The sequence below is a fragment of the Corvus brachyrhynchos genome, unplaced genomic scaffold (genome assembly GCF_000691975.1).
Source record: "Corvus brachyrhynchos isolate BGI_N302 unplaced genomic scaffold, ASM69197v1 scaffold481, whole genome shotgun sequence".
Taxonomy (NCBI): Eukaryota; Metazoa; Chordata; class Aves; order Passeriformes; family Corvidae; genus Corvus; species Corvus brachyrhynchos.
The window spans coordinates 75184-94998 of record NW_008236261.1 but is presented as its reverse complement, the minus strand read 5'-3'; the positions used below and the strand labels follow the sequence as shown (position 1 = coordinate 94998).

The 19815-nt window shown below is 40.0% G+C and overlaps 1 protein-coding gene across 1 annotated transcript in view; it reads left to right on the top strand.

The window, feature by feature from the left end:
* UNC80 (unc-80 homolog, NALCN activator) overlaps positions 1-19815 on the top strand; it is a 140158-nt gene that overhangs the window by 49498 nt on the left and 70845 nt on the right. The window contains 7 exon segments of the mRNA XM_017746990.1: positions 155-261; positions 756-855; positions 4883-5055; positions 10748-10960; positions 15398-15533; positions 17482-17615; positions 19751-19810. Coding sequence (XP_017602479.1) covers positions 155-261; positions 756-855; positions 4883-5055; positions 10748-10960; positions 15398-15533; positions 17482-17615; positions 19751-19810 — 923 coding nt within the window.

Sequence of the window (19815 nt, the reverse complement as noted above, 5' to 3'; positions counted from 1 at the left end):
TAACACACATAACAAGAAAACGTTACCTTTGCTTTTCTCCCATTTCCCCAAGCCTTAGTATGGCCACTATGGAGAAATATACTGCAATTGCTAAGAAAGAGATTCTTCTAGAAAGAATTTTTAAATTTGTCCTGAGCAACTTATTCTGTAACAGGGAATTGGCTGAAGCGCTCCTCCCTCTCTGGTCTGGCTGATGGAGTGGAAGATCTCCTAGATATCAGCTCTGTTGACCGTCTCTCTTTCATCAGGCAGAGCTCCAAGGTAAATGTGTCAGGCTGGATTACAGAGAGCTTGAAAAGGCAGGATCTGGATGGTTTTAGCTGCACATGGGAATATTTTCTTCAATATGGACTTTGCAGCTAAGGAGACTGTCACAGAAATCTCCAGAGCAGAGCCATGGGAATTTGACACTGGTCTTTTTTACCTCATGGTGAAGACTAGGTTAAACTTACACTGTACTGTCAGTCTGCTCTGGTGCACTGAGAGGAAAGTGCAGGTTCTGTCAACACACTTAAGCTCAATTGTTGTTCACACTTCTTCTTCCTTCTTTGTCCTTTCACAGCTTCTCAAGAAAGATCAATCCTTTAAGCAGAAAGCTTAAAAGATGAAGTGCTTCAGCGTATGTAAATCAGTGCAGACCCACTTGTGTTACTATGTTGACTCTTACAGCCCTTCTGTAGATGTTTATGTCTAACCAGTGAGACCAAGACCTCATGCTATGGCACAGACTGACCAGCCCCTCTGTCCCTGCACAGGTGAAGTTTACCAGCGCAGTGAAGCTGTCTGAAGGAGGGGGGCCGGGAGGAGGCCTGGAAAACGGGCGAGATGAAGAGGAGAATTTCTTCAAGCGTCTTGGTAAATGGCGCACCTGCCGAAGACACCCATCCAAGCTTCATCACACAGAAGAAAAAGATGGTTAGAAATCAGGGTTCTCGTCTCCTTTTTTCTTTCTTTTTATCATTTTTAAAATATCTTTCTTTCTGTATTTTACCCCTTTCCCTTTTTTCCTGCTTTCTTCATGGATTTTGTCTCCATTGTAGCCTTCTCCAATTTTTTAGTCTTTGTAAATGTTTTCTTTCACTTCCTTCATTCTTTTATTTTGATTTAGAAAAAAGCTCTGGTAAATTTTTTTCTAAAAAAATCAGACTATCCAAATAAATTATAAAATACAATATTTGGGCTTTTAAAATCAAATTACATCTGGTCAATACACTTGAAAAATTAATGCTTGCTTCAAAGCACTTATTCAGTTCAAAATTAGGGTGTAAATCTTACGTTGTGTAATACAACAATGGGTGTTCCATCCATTTTATTGTTTAGTTTTGTTTTTTCAATTTATAACTATTTGACAGTTTTAGCAAAGATCAGCACAGAAATGGAAAACCCTGCACAAACCTTGTTATAATTATCTCTTTTCTTCTGTGTTTGCATGTCTAGTCTCTGCATACCATTCATTAGGGATGCTGTCCCTTTTTCTTAGCACACAACATAATAATAAAAACACTCCTTTTGTTTCCACAGAAGTGTATTTAATTGCTATGTATTTTCAAAGTCAGCAATGTCTGAAAAATGCCTTTATGAATAATACAAAATCATGGTATAATCTGTTTTAAAATATCATGCAGTCATTGACATGCTCATGTCCTCCGCTCAAAGCACATCCTTCTTGTCAGGGAGACAACCTTGTATCTTGAAGTTCTGTTACATTTTTTTTTAAGACAACACAACCAGATTCCCAAAAACACACAAAAAGGAGTAAATTTTCTTTTTTAGCATGATTTCTGTAGCTTTACAATATGCTACATTTTCTGGCATTATATTTGGTTTTCTTCTGACATTACACTTCGACATTGCATTGTGTGTATTTTGCCATCACTTGTCCCAGGCCTGCAGTGTAATGCATGTAAGGTATTTCTCAGGCACGTGATACTTGCAAAATATGAGCATATCTTGTTACTGTAAACTGGTCATTATCTGCCACTGGTGAATGGTGGTGCTTTTCAGTTAGCTCCTAGATGAAAAGTATTGTTCCTTTGGGAGAGTTCAGCTACCTTGTTGAAGTCTGGTAGCATTCTCCAGCAATGGAAGGAATTAGTTTCTTCATCCACTGCTTTGTGCTGAAGTAGGTATGAAATACTTTCACCATATTTCCTCCCAGCTCTCACTGGTTAAAAACGACTGAGGGGCAGTGAAATCTTTACAGACTGCCACAGCTCTTTCTGCAGTGCACCTGTGAGATGAACTTCATATTTTGTTGTAGGAAATTATTCTTTTTATCTTCCTAATACAGGGGTAATAAAAGTTTATAAGGCCAAGTGTGACAGTTAAGGAAGTTATATCACTGTATCTACAAGGATCTCTGGTATGCAATGAAAGCCACGTAGCTTTAGCAAAACTATTAGAATAGTTGTACCTGCCCCGTGTATGTCTGTGCTTGCATGTGCACAGTGATATCAACATGAGGCCCGTTCATGGTGGGACAGTTTATAACTCAGTAGAACAGCAACAGTACACCGAGCCTTCAAATTTCCAGTGCTTCTCTGTCTTCCATACAGATGATAAGGTTGTCTGTGCTTAACAAGAAAAGAATAAAAGCCTTTTAATGGTGGATGGGCATACTGTTAAATCCCTCAAGGTCTGGTCCTAAAGCATTAAATTGGAACTTCTCACTGCCTTCTCATTTTTGTCATTTATGGTGCTGTGCTATTACTTTGCTCCTGCTTTTTCCAGGTGGTGTTTCTTCTTGTGTTTTTGGGTTTTTTAACAGTAGACCAAATTAAGGAGAAAATGAATAAAGAAGAAATAAATTACATTAAAAAATTATAAAATGTAGAGTAATTTGTGACATCATTTATGAACTAATCTTCATTGTGATTTTTCATCTAGAACATTTTTATCTATACTAAGAGCAAAGCCAATAGAAATATATACATTTACTGTGCATTTACATGAGATCCATAATGTTCCTTTGAGCACTTACTGAAGACACTGTGGTGACCACAGAAGTAGTCAGGGCGTTCAAGTCGCAGCAGCTCAAACTTGCTTTGAGGAATGAGCCCATAATCTCAGAGGGAGCAACTGTGGAGCAGGAGCTTGGGCATCTTCCTGCGTTAGGACATGGTCTTTGCTCTTTGGATGAGAACTTCTGAAGGCCTGAGTCACATAAATTAGGTCAGGGAGGGCTGCCCTGATCACAGCAAGGCTACTCCAGGATGGGCATAGCAAGGGGCAGTCACCAGCTGCTTTTAAAGGATTGTCTTGTAAAGCTTCAACAAAATGCAAGGTTTGCCACTGAGCTCAGATGGACAAAAGCTCTGCTAGCTCTTTATAGTGCGGGTAGGGACATGCGTTAGGCAAGTTTCTGTTCTTTATCTCATACAGGCACAGCCTTAACAGGGCCCTGAACAGGAAACATTTGTACCTCAAATGAGTTAGTGTTACGACAGTCATAGCAGGAAAGCTCAGATAAGATATAAAGGCTATAAGGAAACAGAAGGACTTGGAAGGATGTTTGTGATTGCTCGCACATGTAAGTGTTCTACCTGTTTTTTCTACTTTGTTTGATCCATTTCAATGGAATATTTTCCCAACATAGGGATATTTTGTTTGCTGGTAGCTAGATACAGCTTCACTGGAGAGAAAAAAGCCAAGGAATTTGTAAAGTCTCTTGAAATTTGATATACCTCTGTCTTCAAGGGAAAATTGAAGATCTACATTGTCATTTTCTGTTGTGACTTTTTTGGGGCACATAAGTGCTTTCCAAATAATTCTAGGGAGTGCATGCTGAAAATAACTTTTGACTTTCAGCCATTCTTCTTTCCTGAAGAAGTCAAGAACTCCTGTAGAGTTGATGTTTTTAATCTTGTCTTTCAAATAATCCATGTTTAAAACCAGTTTTGAATTCTCCACTCAGTGTTCTCCAGTGCTTTATCCTGCAGTATTCTGTAAACTGTCGTACTTTCATATGTAAACAGGGAGAGTATTATGGCCAAAGCCAAAAAGCCCAGAAGCTGACTATCCCTTTTTTTGACCAGCCACTTTGGCCTTGAAACTGCTTTCCTTATTTCTAATCTGTGTCTTTCTACCATTCTCTCATCTCTGGGTAACAACTGCATAATGATCATCTGCATTAGAAGTGCTAATTGGGATTAGTTGATTTATGATGTGAACTCTATACATAGAGTTTAAAATTGTCCCTGAAGTGGGATGCCAGCTTCATTTTTGAACAGAACTATTAGAGATTTTTCCATCCCAAAGAGTACAAGACACTTCAAGGGAGAGTGGCTGGAATGATGATACCTAGGATTTGAGGCCAGTCCATCTTTCCTCTTTACTCTTGTGGTAATTGCAGATGTGTGCCTGAAAAAAGGACAGTGCTTGATTTCCACATAGACTACACATTCACTACTGATTTTTCTGTCCTAGTAGATGATTTATTACATAATTGATCCATGAGGAATAAGGGTTATGCATGCTTCACTTTAAAGAAAACTTAAAGGCAATAGAGGAGTAAGGTAGGAGATTATTAAGGAAAAAAAGACTGTAAAGAAGATGATCTCTGTTAAAGAGGTGGGGAGGAAGGACAACATCCTAGTTCACCTGTGTTGGAGGAGGTCCTGGGCTTCCACAATGAGTATGAGGAAAATGGTATGAGGGAAATGGGCAGACCAATACCAGAATCTGACTTGCTGTATATCTGTTTCATGAAAGTCACGGATATTGGAAAAATGCACCTATCTTCAAGATAACACGAGGAAAGAAAGGGATTTACACTGAGATTGTACTCATCAAGGTTTTTGTTCCCCATTTTTTACTGGTGAGAGACTGTGTTCCCTTCTCCCTACCCCTCCCTGCATCCCCTCTGTACTCTCTACCTCTTTAGGATGCCATAGCTTTGATGATCACTTGACCTCCAACCAAGAAGGAGGAAAATCCAAGAATGTTGTCAACCTGGGAGCAATCCGCCAAGGCATGAAGCGCTTTCAGTTTCTGCTGAACTGCTGTGAACCAGGCACTATCCCCGATGCCTCCATTTTGGCAGCAGCTCTAGATCTTGTAAGTCATTATTGGTCTGTTGTTACCTGCTGAGACCATGCGCATACATGGTGGTCCACCGTCATTCACTAATGCTCTTCGTGTCCCACAGAAAGAATGCAAAGCATCACAGCAATGCCAGCTGGTGGTGCTGGTATTAGCTGGAGCTTTAGCATCTCCTTTGTTATAATGTAGCTCTCCATAACTATATTTTTGCCAGTGCAAAGCTTGTATTGTTAACTTCATACTTTGCTCACAGGCACTCTGTTTCTGCTCCTAGTGTCAATATACAGAATAAGGATTGAAGATTGGATAACTACTCGGAGAGGCACAGGAATTCCACTCACAAGTTCTGACAGAGTTAAAATTACAATTAGGCAACACTGAACTATTAAAAATTAACATCTTAGAGTGTGCATGCTTTTAAATGTAGGTTTTGCTTATTTCCCAATGCAAATCAAAGTGACACAATTGAATCCCTTCTTCTTGATATTTTGTATCTCCTTCCTTCTTATCCTTGCAGCTGTGTTTTTTAACAATCTTTTCTAAAGCTGTGGCCTTCAGCCTGTGATTCATATCCCAGTGGGGTCTGTGAGGTCTTTATGTGACAACCAAGGAGTATGACAAATGCAACTATGAAAAACCAGCCAAATAGTAGCAATTTCTTTGCATGCTGCTTTTCTACTTCCTTCTGTAACTGTTTGGCTGTGTGCAAGCTGAAAAAAAATTAAAAGCCACTCCCTCAGAGCATCCACATGCTCTCTATCCCTTTTCTTCCCACTTTGCACCACACACCCATGTGTCTGTTGTGCTATTTGTGCTCAAATTCCATTTTTTCTCAGTGCTGGTGATGTCAGGCTCATGGACTCTCACTTCCTGCTAGCACTGGGCCCTGACCTTTGCTGCATTGCCTGTTCTATGGCTATAGGGATGTTATGCTCTGCACACCACTCCTTTGTATCTTCATCTTAACCTTGCATACCTGGTCGGCAGATTCAAGCACGTCTGCATTAGTGTTGTCCTGGAATTGTTGTCAGTTCCCACATAGCTCTATGGTTTGGCGTAGTCCTCATCCATCTTCCAACAGACACATTTTATTCACTATTTCCCATGTTTCCTGCCAGAGCTTGTTGTTGCTCTGGCTGAAAGCTGTGGATGCAGTAGCTGATACAAGTAGTCTATCTCATGGTTTCACAGTCAGAGGTGGCTCTTACAAGTCAGGGTTGCAGTGAGCTCAGAAGGTGGCTTGTAACCTGCTGTGTGTGCGGCACCCAACTTCAGTCTTCAAGACTTCCAGGCTGCCATCCCGTTGCAAATTCTAAACTAATAGGGTTAGTAAGGTGTAAGGTGCATGGGCAGGAAAGAGCTCATTCCTAGCAGGTTTGTCACCAGGATCCTTCTGAAGATGCACCACTCTGTGTTCTAATAAATCAGATAATAAAACAGGGATTTGGCAATTATGTTCCTATTGCCTGTAAATGCCTTACTTAATTTTTAAATTTCCCAAATGCCTAAGTTACAGACCAGCTTACTCTGTGCCCAAGCATGAAGTCAGCTAGAAACTACCAGTCAGAGTGAACTGTTTGAAGATGTCTGTCTTCCCAAGCTGACTTTTACAAACTAAAGTGTAACTGTCTCTCCATTCCACTGAATGATGCAGACGATTTCAGTATTAGAATTTCTAAAAGGTCTACACCTAAAGATGAAGGAAGCCTTGCCCTAGTTATGGACTTGGAAGATTCCAAGTACCTGTTTAGCTGGCATTTTGTCTGCAAAGTATTGGAGATATATAGAAGTTAGGCAGTCCCATGCAGTGTCTATTTTAAAAGATGACAGCCTGTCATCTCACTGTACTGATTAATGGCGACGAAAAATTCCCACAATAAATGTCAGTAGAGTACACCCAAAAGGAAGCATTATGGCTTTTTTTAACTTCTGTTTCCAGGCTTTTGAAGTAATAGTTTGACTCAGGCCTGATGCAAATGAAAAGCTTCTTAAGTAATTTTATCCAGCCTAGTTGCTAAGGCAGCCTTTTAAAAATGAAAGGCAAACAGCTCCAGTTTCAGTTCTTCAATAGTCTTTATGATTATGCTTTTTCATGCAGATTTGCAAAATTCTATTCTTACAACTTTGAAATCTTTGATCAGCCTGGATGTTTGTACCCGTTTGCCACAATGATTTAAAGAAATTAGACCAATGAAACAAATGCTGCATCCTTATGGAGCTAATAATTGTTTGTATATTAAAATAAGTGCTGCCTTAGGTTTAGCAGCTAGGCAGTTAACATATTTTCCTAGAAGCAGCATCCATCCTTGACTAAATTTTTAAAACTACAATCAAAATATACTGTGCAAATATGCAGTGATAATTGATATATTGCAGCCAGTTTCATCTTTATGTCCCCAGCTTAAATCCAGACTTTGCAATAATAAAGTTGATTTACTTTGGGATATTTCAGTCTGTGCTTAAGTTCATGCAGAGAGTTTTAATAAACTGCTGTCTATGATTGTGTAATGTTACCTAAAGTACCTCATTAGACTAATGTAAATAACTCAGATACCAGCTTTTCTTTGACCAATATAACAGTGTGTGACACCTGTCAGCATTACATTTCTCCAATAAGATGTGTGAGCTCATTTGTTTTAATGTGTAAATCTTTTATCCTTGTTTAAATGCAATAGTTGTACTGTTTTCTGGTAGGATTGTGTTTGAGATGACCTGCTAAGTATTGGGACAGCAGAAGGAAGGTCTAAACTGCAAGAATACTTTTCAATATCCTGACTCCCAGTCACCCTAGGTCTTTTGTCACAGAGGCTCTGTTGTTTCCATGTCCCTGTTTCTATGGCAGAAATATTTTTCTGTAGAAGTACTTATGATAGGGAAGAAAATCAGAGATTGCTACAAACAGGTCCCCTGAGTAAAAGACTGGGAACAGAAACAAAGAACTGTGTCACGGATTGTACTTGACATCAGATATAATCAGAGAGGTCTGAACTAATTGAAACAGGCAATTTTCCAATACACTAGTTTATAATTCACTCGCAACCTCTCTTCGTATACCTGCTAAGACAACTTTCATGTCAGACTTAATTTTGCTTAGACAAAGCAGAGCTATCCAGTCAGCATCTTTTGACAGTACTCAAATTTACTTTGGCATCTCTTAAAAGTATATTGATAATTTGTACCTTTCTTTTCTGTCTCAGAGACCAGAGGAAATGAATTTTTGATCAAAGTGGCATGTGGACTTAAAGAAAGGACTCAAGGAAAATTACCACCTGTTGATTAGCATTGTAAAAGTCATTGTTCTTGAAAACAAAACTGGACATAAATTCTCTGTAGTCATAAAATTCTGCAGAATCATGTTTACATTAACAATAATGTGATGTTGTGAAATTCCAAATCCATTCTGTATTTGGTTCCTTCCACTCAGGTAATTTCCTGTTTGGAACAAATGGGGTAATCTTTTGAAAAAAAATCAATGGAATTACTTGAATTGTTAACCAGTTTGTGAATTCATGTCAATTTATACAGTACAAGAACAATTTTCAAGGAGCAAAACAATATAGTAGGTCTAATGTTAAAACTGGACTTGTGAACACTTGCATAGGCACAGACAGACTTGTGAGAGTATTGCTGCTGTGTCCGGTTTTGACAGTGACCATGATAACTTGTGTTCTTTTCAGCTACACGTCACCTGCCTGATTCATTTCTCTCCATTTGTGATGTGTTTCTCTGTTGTTTGAGTCCATCTCTGTCCATTCTGTCACATCTTCATCTTTCTCTTGCTGCTGCTGCTTCAGGTTTCTCAGAGCCTCAGGTAAGTAATCACAGGGAGCTTGTGTACTATGATGTTCAGAAAGTCCTTCATTGCAGGTGGTCTTTTTCAGTGATTTTTAAATAATACAGTGATTTTTAATTAATCCTGCTCATCCTCGTTGCCCCCCATCCTACATATCCTCCTTTAACTGTGGTAGTTGCATGCTTTCATAATGTTTACAACATGTGGTTTTACAGGATTCCAGTATGCTAAGAAATTTTGACTTTAAGATTGGTGAACTAAACCAGTAGTAGAGTAAGGCTGGGACTTAACCATGGAGACATATGTGAAGACATAAAGGTTTTACTTTGTGAGAATAAAAGAATAAAATCTTCACCTACTCTGTGTTCTATATTGCATGTGATCAATAAGTAGTTTGTAATGTTTTTCCAGGTGCTAGATATTAGTTTTGTTTCTGATTCTTAGCGAGTGTCTTCCCTCAGATTTCTGCCTTCCTCATCAGAACATCACAGCAGCTTAAATCTTCCTATTCAAGAGAATTGCTAATAGATCACTTTTTTCCCCCTATTTTTGTACAAATGTGAGCAAAAGCTGCAAATGGATGTTGTGTCAATAATTTCTTAAATCAAAGTTTAGGAGCACTGGTCCAAAATTTCTTGCTTTCAATTTTTGATTAAAACACTGTTGGGCTCTATTTAATAATGTTCAACAGACCATCTTACAGGGTCTTAGGGCCTGTTTATTATTTATAGATCACATTTGACAAGTCCTTCTTTATATGTAGATGCTGATCTGCTTAAATAATTTCATTAAAGCTGTTAGCATCTAAAAGTGTGTAATACATGTTTGTGCTCTGTGAAATCCCTGTTAGTGAACCTTTTAAAGCCAGCCAGTAAACTGTAGGCATTGTTGTGTTCTTAGTTTTACAAACTGCTGGCCGCAGGAGTTTTGGTTGTGAAAATTTCAGGAAGAAAGGGGAAAATTAAATGAAAATTAGGAAAACTATTTGCTTTTTAGTCACTTTCCATGTCTGTGAGGATGTTATTTTGGCAGTTGTAGACTGCTGGGGAAAAAGCTACACCTGAACCTACCCTTTAGGAAACAAAATTACTGTGTCCATTTTTGAACATTTTCGAAAGTTTCAAGAGCATTCTTTATTGGTCTAACATGTATGCTTCTGGGTGATTTAATACAAATTATTGTATAATTTATATATGTATAATTTCTCCCATTAAAATTATTCTTCCAAGCCAGGAATGGGAGGATTTTCCTCTGGAAACTAGTCAGTCCTTTCAAAACTCAGCTGCCAGTTATTTCAGTAATAAATGGTCTGACGCTTTTTAAAGCCATTGAAATTCAGCCATTGAAATTTTGTTGACTTATGCCAGAGTAATACCTTTCTGTATCCACAGATATTTATTATAACCACAAAACAGCGCTTTTCCTAGTTTTAACAAACCACCATTAATGCTTTCACCCCCAAGTTTCACAAGCAGGACCTAAAGTGACAAATGCTGACATTTGCTCCTGCAATATTTGCAGCCTTAGTAGCAAAGGTGAAACTAAAACTTGACATGTTTATACCGTAACAGTGTTAGATGCATGCTTCTGCTTTTGCAGTTAGATGGCTTCTGAAGGAGAACATTACAGAGGGGAATAATGTTCTTTTTAAGTTTATATTGTGTTTCTTTCTGCCCCTCTAGTGTTTGGACTAAGCAAGACTGTTCAGTCTTTATGAGCTTGGTTTTAGTAGCTCAAGAGGTGAGACTTACACAGAGAGACTCTGGTGTCAGCTTTTTATGAAGAGATTGGTCATACTGTGTGACTTCTTGGCAAGTTTGCAAAGCAGTTTTTTAGAGTGCAGAATACTCTAATGTTCAGGGAGTTTTTCCAAAGCATTTTTGCTTTTAAGGTGATTTTTTGCAAACTTTTCAGGAAGCTCCTGTAGTGGCGCGAGCAGCCCTGTTCCTTGAGTGTGCACGCTTTGTTCACCGCTGTAATCGTGGCAACTGGCCTGAGTGGATGAAGGGCCACCATGTGAACATTACCAAGAAAGGCCTGTCCCGTGGCCGTTCTCCTATTGTGGGCAACAAAAGGAACCAGAAGCTGCAGTGGAATGCAGCTAAGCTCTTCTACCAGTGGGGAGATGTAAGTGTTTCTATTCTACTTACATTAAAAAACATGGCAAAATGTAAAGGTAATTGCATCCTATACAGAATTTCAGTTCTTGTAAGATGGGGACTCAGAAGCCTCCCTTCAAACTTGCACTTCACAGCCTGCCAGGATCACCCCTTCTCCTAAAAAGTGTTGCGCTTTGAAGCTGGCTAAGCGCCAAGCACCCACAAAAAAACCATCTACTTATTTTCCTCTGCTATAACTGAGCAGAGGAGGAGGAATTGAGAACTTCATTTTTCATGAGTTGAGATAAGGATTATTGAAAAAAACCCACTTTATGGAAAAACAGGTTCAAAACTTAAACAGTATAAAGAAGATTTATTATTACCAGAATTAAAAGTAAAAAGGGTAATGAGAACCAAAGCAAATCTTCAGAACACTTTTTTTTCCCGGTCCCTCCCTCTTTCCACCAACCATGCAAGGAAACAAAACACGGGGTTTTGGTCAGTATTTCACTTCTTAAAAATCTTTCTTTAGTATTCTTAAGGAGAAGAGTTTCTTCTGCTGTGCCGTGGGATCCTTCCCATGGGACATAGTTCTCTGCAAACTTTTCTAGCATGATTTTAACTTCCACAAGCAGCAGTCCCACCCGAACCTGCTGCAGCGTGAGTCCCTTCCACGGGCCAAGCAATTTTCCCACAGTTGCCTAGCATGGGTCATTTTAGATCATGGGGTTTAGTCTTTTAAGGATGAGCTGTTCTAGTTTGGAAATGAAGGCTCTCTTCCTCTATCTATAAAAGCAAGGATCATCTCTCTCTGTTCAAGTTCCTCACTAGATTACAGCTTTTCAGTATCCACGTTCTCCAGCGTGAGCACTCTTTTTCACGGGCTGCACGTGGATCCCTGCACCCCCCATGCACCTCATGAATTATAGGGAAACTGTTGTATTATAGTCCTCACCACAGCTTGCAGGAGAATCTCAGCTCCAGTGCCTGGAGCACCTGCTCCCTCTCTTTTTTTTTCACAGGCCTCAATGCTCCCATGTTGGTTTTCCTCATGTGTTCTCCCTTTTCCTTTTTCTCTGGCTTGGAAGAAAGTTGTTGTCTGTAAGTTGCAGTTGAGAGGTTAATCTCATCCACGCTCTGCATCCGGGAATTGCTCACCATGTCTCTCACTGCTGGCCACGTGGTCCCTGCCAGCCCCGGCTGCATGGTCCTCTCCAGTACTGCACGGGCGGCTCTGGCCTCAGGAGGGCTCCAGCTGCACGGTCCGGCCTTGGAAGGGCCCCGGCCGTGTGGGCACCAGCGGCGGCCACTGGGATAGGCCCCAGCAGCAACCTCACCACCCCTCGGGAGTAGAAAGAGAACTTCCCGCACTTTTTCCTCTCTTAAATATGTCATGACAGAGGCGTTACCAACTTCTCTAATTGGGCTAGTAACCTGCCCATTGTCAGAGCCTTCAGTGATTGGCTCTGTGCTGGACATGGAAGTTTTGAGCAGCTTTTCTCCCGCCCCCAGCAAAAACCAGGCTATGTTAAACCAGCACACTTTGTTAGGACGTGTTCTCTCAAGGATGTGTTTGGTCCATTCTCCTTTTTCCAGCACTTGTCATGTGTGAATGGCTAAGGAAGCATGGAAATGCGATGTGTGATACTACTTTCTATTTTTCTTGCTTCCAAATATACTTAGTCTAGGGCTCCTTGAACTAGGTGTGGTGCTGTATACTTGGTAATGGGTTTCTCTTTTGCATACTTATTCAATTCCTCTTTGAACCCTTACAGACTATTAGCACTTATTGTTCTTTGGCAAGGAATTCTACAGAGCTACTATGAGTCATGCAAAGAATTGTTTCTTTTTTTTGGAGCTTGAATACTTCAAGTTTTATTTGATTGTGATCTCTTACCATACAGGAATGAGGCAATTGCCTTATCTGGCCTTCTCAACACCCCTTGCAATTTCCTTGTAAACCCCCTATGATGTAATTGCTGAACGTCTGACACATACACAGGTCATTTCTCACAACTCAAATTAGTGGGAGAAGTTCCTTTGATCAGTTACAGATATCTTTCTGGAAATGAGCTTTGTGGTTCTCACCTCTTCTAAAAACCAGTGATTTTTAGAATGAGCATCATGAGTCCCATCATCCCCACTCTTCCCCCTGAAAAACAGAAAACATAAAATCCAATGCTTATGGGAATTTTAAAATCATGTGTTCCGCATTTCTGACCTGTATTCTTGTAGGTTAAATGAACACGTGCTTCTCAGCAGAGCACATTGTAGGGAACCTCAAAATAAAGCTGACCATATCAATATATTCCCACCACAGAACGGGCCGGGGAAGAATCCAACTTGGGTCTGAGAACCAAAGCTTAGTATCTTCATAGATCTCCTCCTTCCATTTCTAAAGCTAACTCAGAAAATGCTACCTGGTCATCCTACTCTCTGTAAGGTCTCAAACACAGGAGATTATCTTAATAACAGCACGAATACCAAAGTTCCTTCAAAAAGCAAATAGGGTGAAGGTATTTGCTTCTATATTGCATGAAATCACTGCCTTAGCCTGACTCCTTTGAGATCTTGCTTTAAGTGGAGAGCATAGGATTACACAGGCATTGAATTTTTGCATGCTTTCAGACAGCCAGGACTATCCATCTCTGTCAGGACTATCCATCTCTGTTGGTAGATGCTATGCTTCTAGACATTCCTTTTTCTCAGATTCTAAAAAATGAAAACAAGCAAGACGGTAACTGTTAGAAGCCCCTCAGCTATAATTTTTAGTAACTGATATACTTGACCTGGAAAAAGTCCAGGGAGGTTTTCTTTTCATAATGTCTGATTCAAGGTCATAAGAAAGGAGCCAGGGAAATCTGATCAAAGGCAACTTAGCATAATTGCCTTCCCCTTAACTTTAATAGCATCATAAGACTTACCTGGATGCATTCTCCATTCTAAGACTAGTGTGTGTTTGCTGCTGCTTAGGAACGTTTTAGAAGGGAAAAGCCTTACATTTACATAACTGTAAGGCAGGATAAGATTTGGAGGGTAGAGTGTGAAGTTTTTCCTTTTCCTGCAAGGTGTCTTGCTACTTGTTCATATTTCTGATTCTTTACACTGAAGGCCAGAAAAATTTATTTAACCACAACATTACTGGCCCCTCAAAAGACTCAAGCTCTGAGACTGGCCTGCACCTAGCACTACTCCTTTATATGGAATGTGAAGCAAGGCTGGTCCTCTGGCACTGCTTTTCCTCCCAGTACATCTTTCAGATGAAACTGGCTGCAAGGATGAACAGCAACTACCAGTCAAGCCTGGAAGGCCAGGCATCTGAAAGCTCCTCAGGCAGCTCCTTTTTTGGCTCTGACGAGATTCCAATCAGACAGTCTGAATTATAAGGAGAGCTGGCTTCCTGTGGCTGAAGTAGAGGCACCTGCTGTAGAAGACACTGCTGTTTCTCTGTTAAATCTTGGACAATAAGAAAAGAAAATAATATCTTAACAAAGCGTAAAGAATATTCACAAAATACTCTGAATGCACTGAGGCTGTTTTCTGGGGTTTTTTATTCCAGTAAATAAGGCTGGAAATTTTTGCTTATTATGGATTCTTGCTTGTGGATTCTTGCTTATGGATTCACTGCTTACTAATTGTGATATACAGTGCTATTGTCAAAGTTTAGTCAGGCCAAGAAAGGAGGTAAATCTTTTTTTCTACACCAACTCCTTTAATTTGGCCTCCCTAATAGCCATCAGAGAATCACAGTTGTGAACCCTTTCCACAGAATGTGAGACTTGGACTGCCCATAGCAGTGATAAACCTTTTAAATCAAAAGACCTGACTTGTTCTGCTGTCTTTTGAAATAATGAAATGTTAAATCTATTCTGATCGGGTTAGTCTGTCATTTCCTTTGACTGCTTCTGTTAAGAGGACTTTTGGTTTTGCTTCTCTATTTGCAAGAAACCAAAAATTCAGAAAATACATTTCAGCAATTCAGTATCTATTAGATGGGCAGCTGTGGGATTATGTCTTATTGCTTTAAGATTAAGGTGGACTATACAGCATAAAAACAGTTTTGTGGAGGAAATAAAGACTGTTACTGTGTTCCTAAATCACAGTATAGTTTCTTAAGCAGAAGACCTACATTCTCAGTGGAAAGACTTAGAAAAATCTGGAATAAATCTATCAAAGGAACAAAGAAAAATGGAAGAAATTAATACTAAATAATGACCTAATCTCTTTCTGCTTGTCATGTGCCAGTTTGGGGGGTTTATTGTTTTACTAAATCTACTAAAATTTTTCATCCTGAAATTTGACACTGTTTACAAATTTTTGTTGAAAAAAGGGGAAAATAAATTATGGTGTTGATAGCAATTACTCTGTCATCCCTTTCTCCATTTCAGACAATAAAAATAAAGCCAGGACATTCTGATTGGGCTGAAATTATCACCTCCTTGTGCTTCTCTTTCTCCATCTGCAGGCAATTGGTGTCCGCCTCAATGAGCTGTGCCATGCTGAGAGCGAGAGCCCTGCCAACTTGCTTGGCCTCATTTATGATGAGGAGACCAAAAGGCGCCTGAGAAAGGAGGATGAGGAAGAAGACTTTTTAGATGACAGTAAGGAGACTCCCTTTACTACAAGAACCCCCGCTTGTAAGAACCTTTGCTTTAGGAGCACTTAATATTTATTCTCTTTTCATTTTCTTGCCACCCAGCTTTATTTCCCAGTCCCTCACTTTCACCCCAGATTCCTCCCTGTTCTTTTTGTGCCTGGATGTAAAACATGTGTGGCAGTACTGAGATACTTGTATGGAAAAGGGAAGGGGAAACCAGGCAGTGAGCTGCAATTCCTGTACACAGAAACTGCAGTTGCAAGCAGAGTAACAATTTATTTCTTGAGCCTTGCTGTCACCTGCGTGTCAAAAACTGTTCAGGCTCCAGTCCTCACAGTTACTTCTGCCAAAATATTTGTGTAATATCAGCTGCTTTTCTGTTTCTGAACATTGACGAGTCTACTCATCTACGTGAATTGGCACAGCTCTGCTAAAGGCTTTTAAAACTTGACTTCAGTATAGTGCCTGATTTTCAGGCAGAAATAAAAAAAAGCATCATTAAAAATCTGTATAACAACCAGATGATGAAACCACACACATTTGTGCCTGTGTGTACCTAAGGGTAGAAGAGCTGTGACAGATCACTGAGCCTGAAAGTCCGTATAGGCATGCAACTTTTAGCAAACCCACAGCAAAAACTATGAACCAAAATAAATTGTCAAAACACATCCTGTTGTAGGTGTATGTGAAGGTGGTAACAAACATTATGTGTTCTTTAGACACCATTTGTGTATACATGTGTGCTGTAATTTACTGGTGCTTGTCTATGTGTACTGTTGTTCCCCACTGGATGTAGTGCACAGACACTGTTTATCTTCTGCTTTCTCTTCCCGTGGTTCTGGATTTGTTCTTATAACTGCATAAAGGCCAGCTTTGGAGTAGAGAGAAGCTGGCAGGAAGAGCGACATGGCATTTATAAGAAATGAGCTCAAGAGAAGGTCTTGGCTCTAAGCTAGACCTTTCCATATGCCGCTGTGTGGTGTGCCAGTGCTGGCAGCTACAGAAGCATGGGTGGCTGTTCTGGATATTTGATTGTCCCTTTAGGGGATATAGCCAAAGCAGGAGGAGGTTGCATACCAAAGAGTCCTTCTCCTGCACCACAAATGAACAACTGCATTCTCATGACTGAGTGACAGAATAGGCTTTCTTTTCCCTGTTCAGCCACTCATACCAGGCACTCAAGGGGATGTGGAGCTGCTTTGAAAAGATGCCCTGAGACAAGAAAATGAAGATCAGGTTCTGGTCTAGAAAGACATCTAAATGCTGAAGAGCTCTCCTGAAAACCAGTGTCTGAAAATAGCTGATCAGCATCCTTGCTGTAGGAGTTCTCAAAAGCTGCCTTATATGCTGTAGGAAGTAGAACGAGAAGCATCAAATATGCAGTTGGATATTCCATTATACTCCATGTCTCATTTGCATTTGATATTTCAGATTATTTTAATCTTAACAAAGTCCACAATTCATTACTGGCAATGTGTACAGGGGATCTGGCAAGCATCACAGAATTATTCTGGTTTTATCTGATCCCTGCGAAAGATTTGACAATGCAAAACTGAACAGGGGAAGAAGGGTATCTACTTCTTAACCTGTATTACCCTTAATTGAGGTGTATACAAGATGTCGTAAGCTTGTAGTTAGTTTAGTAGGTACTTCAGCATAATACTCTATAATATACACTATAGTCAACTATCGTGTTACTTCAATGTAATGCAATATTGTAATATAATATAATGCAATATAAACGTTAGTATTATTGTATGTGCTGGTAAATACATGGTTTGGTATTTAATTGATTCTGTTTCTTTTAGTGTAGGAAAAGTAGCACAGAAGTGTGTGGTTTCCTTTCTTCAGTGCAGCTTCCATCGTGCACCATATGTGAAAATATGTCCATCACCTCTCGATTCCAGGTCTTGTATTAACTCCTTGTTCATGATAGAAATATTCTTTCCTAGGCACTGTGAATCCTACCAAATGTTGTTGTCCTTTTGCACTAAAAATGGCAGCCTGTCAGCTTCTCCTGGAGATAACCACATTCCTTCGAGAGACCTTCCCCTACATGCCCAGACCACGGACTGAGCCTCTTGTGGTAAGTGGACCAGACACATTGGAGAGGGCTTTTTCCACAGAATCACTGGATTCCAGGTCCTGACAAGGGGTAGAGTGGGATAAAAACTCCAGTGGATCTCTGCAGGGAGAAAGGAGCCATTGTGTGGTGAATAGAAGATGGTCAGGGTACATGAAATGGGTTGATTAAGAAGGTAAGACTGTGGATGCACAACATGTGCTGCTGGAAGTTCAAGAAAGTTTCCAAACAGAGAAGAGAAATTGAGAAACCAAGGGTGGGGGACCTGGGAAGTGTGGGAGGCAGACTACAGGAAGTGACAAGCTCACATGCTCATTAGCTGAATAGCAGGGCCAGTGGTCAGGGATCAGAACAAGGCAGTTAGGGGAAGGGAACATAATGGTTTACAGAGAATTTGCCAGTGCTTTAAATTTGCAGATTTTTGATTTGGGTTAGACCAAGAGAATTGCAGGGTGAATAGGAAGGAAGGGAAGAGATAGTGACCAAGAAGCAAAGAAAGAAAAAAATCTCCACGAGACCCGGAGAGGCACAGGCAAATCCTGGCGTAAACAATAAGCTAAACAACTGATTAGGTGACAAATAATGCTGTGAATAGCAGAACCCATGAAAACTGATTTACAGTGATTCATTTTTGTGTGGATTTTCTTATTTCTAATACTGTGGTTTAACATTACTTAGCCTGTTGTTTCAAAAAATACACGTGCACACAGTCGTCTTTTGACAAATTGAGTTGAAGGTGACCATCAGCTTCAGAGGTGGTTAGCATGGAATGAGATGAGAATTGAATGGCTGACATGGTTTCAGCTTTTAAGCTAAATTTCTTTAAGAAATCAGGATTAAAATTATAAAGAAAAAATGAGAACTTAGATTTCCACGAAGGATTTAGCCCTACTATCCAGTTTTTTGTTAATGACAGATCAAATTTTAGTGATGTCAATTATGCTTGAAAGGCTGATTTATCTGAGTATTATTGTAATTTGGTTCTGAAAATGTTTCCAAAGACTGTAGACCTGCGATGAAGTGGCTCAGCCCCAAGGTATGCAAGAAGAACAATTTTTAAAAGCAATAAATTCAGCAAAATCCTGCTTAAACACATTGTTGATACTCTTTCAACACAATAAATGACTGCATCTAAAAGCAGGATAATACCATGGTTTAGAATTCATGTCATTAAGTAGTTAGGCTTGGAACTAAGAATATGTTGGTTAATGAAGGTCAACAGAAATTAGTACTTTTGTGTGAGATAGAAGTGTAACTGCTTAATCCCTTTCCAGACTTGTATATGGGAGACAAGGAGGAGGAATTATTCTGTGATCTATAGGTGAAAGAAACTGTAAGGTCACATGCAAGAGTCTGTAAGTTAAAATGACCATAGAGTGCTGCTTCTAACTTTGTACAGGAGAAAAAAAAGAGGAAACAACAATCCAGATTAAAATATTAAGTCTGTATTTTTGGAGTGATGCTTCCTTTCCAAGAAAAACAGGTACATAATGTTATGATCCATATAGCTGGAATTTCAGTAGAGCAAATCTCACTTCCATTTGGTGTTTGTAGGCATACTTCTTCCATAGATAGGAGCACAGCCTTGGAAGCCTTGAAGAACTGAAACATTTGCAACTAAACTAGCTTTGATGAACTAGTTTGACTACCAAGAGAGCATGCAGACTTGCCAAGGCTATGGGCCGAATGAGGTAGACAGCCCTGACTGAAGTTCCACCCAAAGCCTCTTACTGATGATGGAACAGATACAAGTTCATTTTGCTCATGGCTGGAGACAGTCTAAACCCACCTGGATGTATTCTTGTGTCACCCACTCTGAGTGACCCTTACTTGGCAGGGTGGTTGGACTAGATGGTCTCCAGAGGTCCTTTCCAATCCTAATAATTCTTTGATTCTGTGATTTATGTTTCCCCTCCTGAGCCTGCAGCCAGAGTGTTAATGCACTGGGGAATGTTAACCAGCAGTGTGTGTTAGCACCTGGTAACTCTTCCATCCTGGCAGGTGGCTCAGCCTGCTGCAAAGCCAAAGAGCAGTTGGCTTATGTGTGATTAAATAAACCCTATCTGAAGCAGTTCTTCCTGAAGCTTCTCTAGTTGCAGTGGGAGCTCATACTGCTGGCACATCTGTGTGGTCTACAGGATCTGGAGAGCTGCAGGCTGCGTCTGGACCCTGAGATGGACCGACACAGGTATGAGAGAAAGAT